Source organism: Lathyrus oleraceus, chromosome 1 (genome assembly GCF_024323335.1).
Source record: "Lathyrus oleraceus cultivar Zhongwan6 chromosome 1, CAAS_Psat_ZW6_1.0, whole genome shotgun sequence".
Taxonomy (NCBI): Eukaryota; Viridiplantae; Streptophyta; class Magnoliopsida; order Fabales; family Fabaceae; genus Lathyrus; species Lathyrus oleraceus.
The window spans coordinates 50,680,445-50,691,727 of NC_066579.1; the positions used below are offsets into that span (position 1 = coordinate 50,680,445).

General features: G+C 32.3%; 1 protein-coding gene across 1 annotated transcript; it reads right to left on the minus strand.

The window, feature by feature from the left end:
• Positions 1-9,111: 9,111 nt before the first annotated feature.
• On the minus strand, positions 9,112-10,640 carry LOC127090978 (uncharacterized; the record flags this gene model as incomplete). The annotated part of the gene is made up of 6 exons (XM_051029466.1): positions 9,112-9,256; positions 9,421-9,531; positions 9,688-9,762; positions 10,127-10,240; positions 10,311-10,426; positions 10,610-10,640. Coding segments are annotated over 6 exons (576 nt in total), but the record flags the coding sequence as incomplete, so codon positions are not given.
• Between the last annotated feature and the right edge of the window lie 643 nt (positions 10,641-11,283).

The following is an 11,283-nucleotide window of genomic DNA, read 5'->3' on the forward strand; positions in this document are numbered from 1 at the left end:
GATGAAGTTCTCAAAATATGGTAATCACTTGGACTGCCAAGCATACGCCAGGTGTCCAAATAATCGAGAAGGGAATAAGTCATACATCCAGTCCCTTATTTTGTACTCAATATGTGAAGTTTTGACAAAGGTAACTTTCTCCTGCAAAAGGCAGCGAGCACTTACAAATGGTAAATCAGGAGACATGATTTCGTGCCAAAGGAAGCGAAAGAACTTACAAAAGGTAGGTGGAATCAACATAATTTTTTCCATGCAAAAGGAAAAGGGGGACTTACAAAAGGTACGTAATAGGAAAAAAAATCCCATGCAAAAGAGGTTTATCTGTGCTTCTGAGAAAGGCTTGAGTCTGGCTTATGCTAAGTATGCATGTTTAATTTTGTATGGCGTAATGCTCCATCATAATTGATATGCTACGCATTTTAGTGATGCAATGTTATGTAATGATAATTACTATATGCAGAATGCCAACATAGTTGGGCTTTATGGTGTGTATAAGCTATGCAAGGCGAGATGCTTTTTGTCAAAAGGGATGGAGGTTGAGAATTTAAAGCACCAATGACCATTGGGTTTATTAATAGAAATTAGGGTTTTGAGTTATCGAAGAAGCAGGTTTTTACGTATGCCAATGATGATCGGGATTTGATCTCTCTTGGAGGTATTGATAAAGATTGGGTTTTAAAGGTGCCAATAAAGATTGGGCTTTGAGAGATTCCAATCAAGTTGGGCTTTATGGAGGTGCCAAGCGAGGTTGGGCTTCGACATATGCTAAGCAAGTTGGGATTTTAGAGAGGCAAAGCGAGGTTGGGATATATGGAAGTGCCAAATATGGTTGGGCTTTGAAGATGCCAATAAAGATCGGGCTTTATAGGGTGTCAACCAAGGTCAGATTTTTATTTTTCTTGGAGGTGCCAATAAAGATTGGGCTTTGGATTTTCTTGTTTTTTTTACAAGACTTCATGCTATGCTAGATAAATGATATGTATGAGTGAAGCAACATGATTAATGCATGGTGATGATTTATGTAATAATTTTGAAGGTTCAGCAAGTGCCCCTAAGGTGAGTCATGTATGGTTGAAGTTAGGAAGTGTCTTGCTTGGCTACAAGACTTCTTATTGAAAAGTAATGAGATGTGCTTAGCATGACTTCCCGAAATTCATCTTAAAATTAGTGATTGCTTATGCATGATAGAACTTTCTTGAGCAACTTTAGAGGTATGGAGAAGAAATTCCCCTATGTAGTCAGTCTTACTCCAGTCTGTATGATCTTTGAAACGATTTACCTCAAAAGGAAATCTGGGACATTTGTACCATAATGACTTGAGATGGTCTCCGTAGTACTTTGAACCTTGGAGCAGTTCCCTAGTACAGGTGCTTATAAGCTCTACTATCCTATAACTAACAAGGTTGAATTCAACACATATGTCATTGTGAAGGAATTAAAAGCGTGCGATTGGAGTAAATCTCAATCCAACTCTGGTGAGTTAACTTCTGAAGATACTCCAAAATCTGAAGGTTTTGAAGAAGAGTCGAATCAGAAGATGATTCTGAAAGTGACTATGAAGGCGAGTTTGACTCTAAAGGCGAGTCCGACTCTGAAGGCGAGTCTGACTTTGAAGGTGAATCTGATTTTGATCCAGATTCTGATGGTGATTCAGACTCTGATGGAGATCCAGACTCTGGAAATATTCCAAACTTTGAAGGTGGTCATGCCTCTGAAGGTGGTACTTCTAGGGTTCCAACATCTGATATTGTTCTAGTATCAGAAAAAGTCATTCAGTGTGCCATGTTAGTAGACTCTGAACCAGTGAATACTAAAGAAGCGCTTAAGAAGAAAGTGTGACTGAAGGCCATGAAAGAATAACTTGAGGCTATAGAAATAAACAAGACTTGGGACTTAACTGAGCTTCTAAAGGACAAGAATGCCATTAGTGTCAGTTAGGTTTTCAAGGTGAAGTTAAAGTCAGATGGATAAATTAGAAAACACAAAGCAAGGTTATGGGCAAGAGGTTTTCTACATAAACCCGAGTTAGACTACCTTTAGGTGTTTTCTCCTGTAGCAAGACATGAGACAATCAAATTGGTGATTGTGATAGCTGTTAACAAGAATTGGCCTCTGATGCATCTAGATGTGAAATTTGCATTTCTGAATGGTCCATTGCAAGAAGATGTATATGTGTCACAATCTCCTGGATTTATGAAAAAGAATCAGGAAGTGATGGTGTACAAATTACATAAAGCATTGTATGGACTGAATCAAGCTCCTAGAGCCTGAAATCTGAAAATTGATTCATTTTTCAAGCTCCAAGGATTCAGAAAGTGCGAGATTGAGTATGAAGTTTATGTTCATCATACTTCTGAAGGAAATATGATTCTAGTATGTCTGTATGTTGATGACATATTGCTAACAGGAAGTTGTGAACATGAGATAGCTAAGTTCAAGAAGGTGCTGATGAATGAGTTTGAGATAACTGATATATGAAATATGACATATTTTCTAGGGATGGAGATTCTGTCCTCTGAGAAGGGTATCATTTTGCATCGGCTGAAGTATGAACTTGAGCTTCTGAATAGATTTGAGTTACTGAATTGTAAGGTTGCGATCACACCTTAAAAAACAAATCACAAATTGGATTCTGATCCCGAAGGTGATAATGTAGATGTTACAACTTTCGAGCAGTTGGTTGGATCTCTAAGGTATTTGTGTAATACCATACGTGATATTTACTATGCAGTTGAAATGGTTAGTAGGTTCGTGAGTAAACCTAATTGGTCTCATTACCAAGTTGCCGTCAGGATTCTAAGGTATATTAAAGAGACTCTGAAGTATGGAGTTTTGTTCCCTTCTGGAGAAAAGGCTAATTCAGAGCTGATGTGTTACTCAGACTCTGATTAGTATGGAGACAGAGTTGATAGAAGAAGTACTTCTGGATATTTGTGTAAGTATTTGGGAGGTCTTATTTCTTGGTGTTCCAAGAAGCAACCAGTTGTTGCTTTGTCAACTTGTGAAGCTGAATATATTGTAGGTGTTATGGATGTATGTCAAGTTGTTTGGCTTCTGAATTTACTGCAGGATCTGAAGATCAAGATAAACAAGCCTCTGAAGCTGATGATTGATAACAAGTTTGCAATCAATCTTGCCAAGAACCCAATGTTGCATGGAAGAAACAAGCATATTGAGATTAAGTATCACTTTATGAGAAGTCAAGTTCAGAATGAAGTGTTAAAAGTTATGCACTGTAGCACCCAGAAGCAGCTGACAGATGTTCTGGTGAAAGCGATCAAGACTGATCAATTTCTCCATTTAAGGGATGAAATTGGTGTTGTTAGTTTTGATTAGTTGAATATGAATTAAGAGATGATGTTAAAAATAATTCATATTCAGTATTAGTAGTAGTATTAGTTTTTTGTTAAGCCTAACCTAGCTAGTGTAGGTTAGCATTTTACCACGTGACATTATTGTTGTGTATATAAACAAGTGTAAATATGAACAATAATACACAGCAGAGCAACGCAATACTGAGCATTGTGCATTGTGTAATAGGTGTGCGTAACCATTTGTTATAACCGTTTTGTAAGAGTAGGGGAAATTTATTATTCTCTCCCTTCTCTCCCTTCTTCCATTTTCATCTTCTTCACGTGGTACACCAACAATCATCAAATCCATCTTAACAATTCAATTCATATCAACTCACATTTATTTCCTCATTTTATTCGTTATTAACCGATATATTCTTCTTCTTTCCACATGCCAAAATTGAATATTCAGTCTGAAATAGACACTTTAAATCACTTGCACCACAATCATGTAGTTGTTGCAAAACTCAACAAACTTTAGTTTCCACAACATTATAAAGATTGTGAATTCTGAAGCATGGGTACTTCTAAAATGGTGAAGTACCGGTACCGGGTACGCACCCATATCGGGTACGCACCCATATCGGGTACTCGTGGTACTTTATTTTTTCTCATTATTCGGTTTTGAATGAAATTTGTGGTTTTCTCAAATATCAATATAGTATATTTATGTGTTTTAAATTTTTTGTTATTGTATCTTTAACATAATTTTTGGTTTTTTTCAATTTTTAATAGTAGTGTTTTGTTAGGAACCTATTAATTTAATTCTCTATTCATACATTTTATAGAAAATTCTTATTTCTTATTAAGGTACCTATACCTTAATTTTTTTTTAAATACCATATCTTGTACCGGTATCAGTATCCGCACCGAGTACCGTACCCGTACCTATGCATCATATTGTGACCCTTCAACAATAAACAATACGACATAAGTACACTTAACTAGCTCTGTTTTATTTGTATACTAGTATCTATGCATGCATTATCACTTCTCAATTTAGTTTGCATTTTCAATCTTGTATAGTTCCTTTGTAAATTGATGCAACTTGTAGCCGGCTGCGCTATAATTAAAGAACAAATGGACTCTTGTCTAGTAGTAGTAGTTTGTACTCAACCCCACCTTTCAATTAACTAAATAACAAACTCTCATTATTATAGAAGTTGTGACACAATAATTTATTTTAAACGTATTAAAAAAGTTTAAAAATGGAAGGTTGATAATAGTAATACAATCAAAATTATTTATATAATAGTGATATATTTGTTATTACTATAAATGCAAAGTACATGATATATATTTATCATTTTCACGGAACATTTTTTTACAAATGTGTCACATCGAACTTATATATATATATATATATATATATATATATATAATATATATATATATATATATATATATATATATATATATGTATATATATATATATATATATATATATATATATATATATATATAAATTATTTATTATTTTAAATTATCAATGCAATATTTGTTTTATTTTATTCTTAATATTCTTTTTATTATTATATTTTAATTTTTTTTATGTTTTAATTTATATAACTATTCTCTTAGCAATTATTAATAAAGATATTTTATTCAAACATATTTTATCTTTAAAGTTCACATAACTAACCATTATCTTTAAAATATATATAATTAAGAAAAAGATACATTATTTTTTCACTTTAATTGAAATACACTGACAATATAAAAGAATTTTATACTGTCAGTTAATTATAACCGCTGGATATTGGAATAAGTTTGATTTTTATTTGTAAAATTTATAAAATAATATAAACGGATGACGATGATGAATCATCACACTGACAGTGGATAGTAATTAAATCCTTATTTCTTTTTGATAAATAAAATACTTTAAATAATATTAATTATGATATTGATTAATTTTTAAAAAAAGATGATATTGATTGATTCATTTTTAAGGAAAAGAGAGATTATAAATTATTTTATTTTAATTAGTTAAAATTTATTAATAGTTAATATTAATAAATATTTTATTTGGACCTAAAAATATTTTTTTTAAGACCTTAGACTAATGTCTAACTTGTTTTGCATTTTGGACGATCCTGCTTACAATTGACTTACAATTATAATTTTTTTTCTCTCTGTTTAAAAATAAGTTCAATTATATTTTTTTACTTTTGATTTTCAATTGTGTAAGTTTAGTCTTCTTTTTTTTTAATATTAGTATGTGATGTGAATTTATTCAATTTGAATTGGCATGATAGAATTGCTGTGTTGGCAGTTCTAAAGATGAAAATTTTCTTTCAAGGAGACATAGATGATGAACAAAGTTCAACCTAAAATATTTCAGAGGCAAAGAAGGAAAATGTACATCGGTCTGCCTCACCTAATTTTTGTAATATGTTTAATAAATATACAGTTTTTATATTATTTGTTAGACTATTTTAGTCTTTTTATAAAAAATATTGATATATATTTTAAAAAATAGTTTTTATTTTATTTTAAAATTAGAGAGTTTTGATAGGAGCATAGCCCTAACTTTTAAATTGTATAAATAAAATTTATATTAAAAATATAATATATTATTTATCTATAAGTATTAGAATTATTTTTTTTATAACTTTTAATATTTTAAAAATATTAAACTATGTTTCACATGATATATTTTCAAGTTTATAATTTATAAAATTATATGATAATAAAAGATTTTATTTTTGATAATGGTCTTTTTATTATGAGTTTAGTCCTACGCTATTTCAAATAGCAATTTAACTTATAATTTATAAATTATCATTTTAAATCCATTTATATTTTTATTATTTTTAGTAAAATTCAATTTTACCTTTTATATATTAAATACAAAAATATTAAATAATTTTATCATTTTATATTTATGATCAACTATCATTATAAGTTATAAACTATCAATTTTCTTATTTTTTATTTATAAATATATAACATATTTTATCTTCATAAATAAATTGATAGTTCATACATCATTAATTTTTCTTTAATTCCAAAAATATAATTTCATAAAGATTATATAAAAATATCAAGCACATTAAATTTTTTTAAAACTATTTAATAGACTTTTTATCATTAATTTTCTTTAATTCCAAAAATATAATTTCATAAAGATGATATAAAAGTATCAAGCACATTAATTTTTTTTTTAATTATTTAATAAACTATTTTGCATTTTGTAGTATATCTTAAAATAAAATAACTATTCAATATAATATACATATATTATCACTATTATTACTACTATTAAAATTGGTTTTCAATGCTAGTGGAGACATAGACCTACATAATTTTGTAGGTAGTTTCTTCCATGAGTCTTGGTTTATATTTATTCTTTGATCTTCATTTTCTCTAAATACGAATATCTTAAATTATTGTAAAATTCCTTTAAAATTTCTTTTTCAAATAATTCCAGAGAGATTCATCCAAACTGTCTTATAAAATTGGAAAGCGACATCAACTGCTCTCTTAAATAATTTTGATAATCTAATTCATCATTAATGATATGTAGGGCAGCATGATATTATTTCTGATTAAATACTTGTGGTCCAATGTTATATATTTAATTAAGACAAATCATCACGCTACTTTTGGATTACTATAGCTATCCATTTGTAGATGCAACGTGGGCACTAGTTATTGAAAATAATATATAGAGGCAAAAAGAAGGACAAGGTATATTAGTAATATTAAACAAAAAATATCATAAAAATTAAAATCATGTAATTTTATTCATATAAAACAACAATGCTAGGTACATTAGTTAATATAGTTTAATGGTTTTCAAACTCCAGCTGGTGGCCTCGTCTTAAACCGTCATCATCCATCTGTATAAAGTTGTGCAACTTGATTTCGGGACCATGTAGTTCATTAATGTATAATAACTCGATCCAATTTGCATGAAAAAACGATCATTGGTAAGTACTATGGGTGGAAATAGTTAGCTAGACAATACATATATGTCATGGAGATCTTGTATGATTTAGATTGATATGATCGGCTCTTCAAAGTAGATTGGCGTCTTAGAATCTATGAGTAGGAGATAATATTTGATGAGTTAGAGGCATGTTAGATAGAATATTACGTCGGTCTCTCTCATATGAGATTTGGGCTACTCTTGTGTCAGAGAACTTCAAACTTCCATAATTAGTAAAGCTTGATGAGAAGAATGACCCCATAAGAATACATTGTCGCCATCAACACTCAGACGGTGATCATAAGAGCATTTGATTCATTAAAGTGAAAACTATTATCCAGTACTTTCTCAAAGTTAGCCCTAAGGTGGTTCATGAAACCCCCCTAATTTCCAACAACCAGCTGCCGGGACCTCTCCAAGAAATTAGTTCACTAATTTTTGGCAAATAAGCACCAAAAGGTATCTACCATTAGTTTGTTCAATGTCTGCACCTCGCCCATTTCAATGAGGTGACAATGAAGGTAATCCATCCAAACTAAGAGATGTTTGTGAAAGTATTCCAGAATAGTTTGAGAGTCGGGCATTTCAACGAATTTCTCTCACAGAAGCTCGTTGTCTCCATGATTGAAATCACTATAAGGGCTAAATATTACATCAATTGAGAAGAGAGAAATGACGAGAAGAAGGCCATAAACGTTAAGGAATATGCCTTTGACGGATCTAACTCATTGCAGTAGAAGCGCATTAGTCATTACATCGTACCTGTCAAAGACAATACTTTCAAGTGATGTGGTAGGCCCATTGATAATTTCATGCCCTTCAACACCCACCGAGACAAAAATTGGCATGACTTGCTCCAGACTCATGATATTCCTCCTCTGCCAGCGCCCAAGTCAAATATGATGGGGCCCGAACCATGGATCTATGTGATTGCATGTATAAAGTTGATTAACTTGTAAAAGATCCTCTCTGAAGTTTTGATGACGACAATGGTAGTTGAAGTTTGTGGCAACAAATTTCACTCACTGATGATGGTGAACCTAACTGGAAAACATCTTAAACCTTATCAAAAGAGACTCAAGATTAAAGTGATTATATGATTGAGGAATCTAACAAAGAATCTTGAAGCCTCAAAATAATAAAAGAGAGGAAGTGTGAAAGCCCATCAGGTTTTGTCTGTTTGTGTCCGTCTGAGTGGCCAAAGTTTTGTAAAAGTAAAGAAGTAGCTCTTAAGCCACTACGCCAAATAAGGGAAAAGAGGGCACTTTTTTTGGCCTATAACAGCGCTTTAAAGCGCCCTCTAATCTGGCGCTGGCATAGGTAAAGACAGCGCTTTTTTTCCTGGTGAAAGCGCTCTCTAAAGTGGCTCTTTAAGCCCTTTAAGGGCCACTTTAGAGAGCGCTTTTTAAAGAAAGCGCCCTCTAAAGTGGAAACTTTTAAGGGTTTAGAGGGCGCTTTTACTGGAAAGCGCCCTCTAAAGTGGAAATTTAAAGGGTTTAGAGGGCGCTTATTTTGGAAAGCGCCCTCTAAAGTGGGTGGTTATTTAAATTTTTTTTTTAAAAAGCGCTATATTTTTTATTTATTTTAGACAACCTGTATATTGAAGCAGTACACCTAAAACTGTATAATTTGAAGCCTTTTTCACACATTGCATTCAACAAGCCTTATATACAACAATCCACTGATATATAATCGTTTAACTTCTAAAGATTCTAAATATACAACCAATTCATACAAGTAATAATTTCAATAAATGCATACAAATCCTATAACTTCATCCAATCACGTGGATCTCTCTGCCTTGATCTACTGGCTTGTTTATCTACACTTAGTATATTCCTCAAAACTTTTTCACTTGAACTTGCTTGCCCTGCCTTGATCCAGATTTAAGCATTGCCTCTAAAAGAGCAACGTCTCTCGCACCCTCGACAAAAGAGAGGTGGTGCTCGGGTACAAACTGACTACCCTTCTGCAAAATAGAAATAAATTAGACTAGAGAATTCATACTAGCATGGACATTTAATTGAGGATAAGAAAGGAATGTAATGAACAAAAATATATGCTACGAGTTTGACACAAAACTACAAAATTAGAAGGTGGAATTGTGGAAGCATTTTGCAGGAATCTTAATACCTTGAGGGTGTTTTCAGAAACATCATTAAAAAAAGCTTTTAATTCTTCAGTTACTCCACTGAATGGGAAAAATGAGCTTTTGCATTGTCCATTAGCATCATATAATGAAACCTATATAGCATCATAACGTCAGAAAACAATAAAGATAACTGAAAGTGATTTGAATAAATTAATTGCAACTTTAGTGGATATTGAAGGAGAAGTTCAGATCTACCTAAGCTATTACTTTTGAAAACCTATAGTGTAACTTATAACTATAGTATATACCAGGTATCCGTGTTGTCCTTGGAATCCTCGCTCGATTTGAAGGGTTCCATTCGTGCCAACAACTCGCCATAAGATCTATAATGTGTTTAATGCCATGACTAAAGACTTGAATGAAAAATGCATGAATAATGAACATATCTACTGTTTGGGATGTGTAGCACGCGTGCACGTGTGTGTTTGTAAGATGAGGGATCATTTACCACATGCCTTGGGGGATCTGGAGGAGACATATTCATATCTGAGAAAGAAATCTCAGACTTATTTTGATAAAGTGTGTAAATTTAGGAAACATATTCAATTATTAAATTATAAAGTAGATTTCCCCCCCTACATCTTTATGCCAGAATAGTAGAGTTGATTAAGTGATTCAAAGCTACGCCAGATACTCTCCTGTACTAAAACAAATACTGAATGTGTAACTTAATTTCAAAGCACATACAGTAAAACTGCGTCTCCAAGAACTTGAAAAGTATGGGTTTGAATTGTTCATTGATCCTTCTACAATAACTTGGACACTCATCATTTTGCCAATGTCAGCAATTAGCTTCTTGCCCTGCCAAACAAACTACGTAAATGGACAGGCAGATTCATAGGTTAAAATGTCAAAACAGAAACAAAAATACCTCAATTAAGGCGGGTTCAAAACGATAATTTTCAGCCACAGACCAAATTATTTGGCCAGGAGCATCAGCAGAAATCGATTTGTACGTAGATAATGCAGTTTCCAGCTCATTTATACCTTCAGTATCAGATTAATGTTAATCAAGTTGAGAGTTTAGGATAAGGTAACTGAAACTTTCATATAGTAGGGAAGGAGAGAATATATGTGGATCACCTAATAAAAAGAAAGAGAACGACAACAATATTAATAGTAAAAGAGAATCTCTACCAAGGGCCAGCAAAAGTTAGAGCTACTACTTACAAGATGCTGCAGGTTTCTCTTCATATCCACAAAATCAGCCACCAACACACACAGTACATTCAAATAAAGAGGAAATATAGTCAGAGGCACAAAATGATTAATAACAAAATTATGATTATCAAATGTTAACCCATAATGCCTACTTTTTCTATATCGAGAAACAAATGGAACAGTTGGTGAAATTTAACCCATAATGCCTAGTCTCCATTGCTAGCATTGCAACACAATAATTATTGTTGAGAATACTCAATAAATGTATGAACCAAGAAAAATGAAACCAAAAATGAACAGTAGCGAACGTCAGAAGAGAAACCAAGTAATATGAAGATTAGAAAAATACCTATGGTGTCAAAATCGAACAGCTAACAACGAATTAATAGAAGGAGGAAACGTCGTAGATCTAACAGAGGTGGAAGGAGAACGCCTTAGAAGTAGCGAAAATCGTAGCAGTGAGAACCCTAACGTGAAAAAGAACGAAAATAACAGAGAGTGAAATAACAAAACGCGCAGTATGTTATAATTTTAATGTTTACTAAAGGGGACCTTAGAGGGCGCTTGTGAAAAAAAAGCGCCATCTAAAGGGGGCCTAAGAGGGCGCTTATGAAAGCGCTCTCTAAGGCTTTCCAAAAGCGCTTTATAAACTGGAAATGCACATGGACTTATAGAGCGCTTTT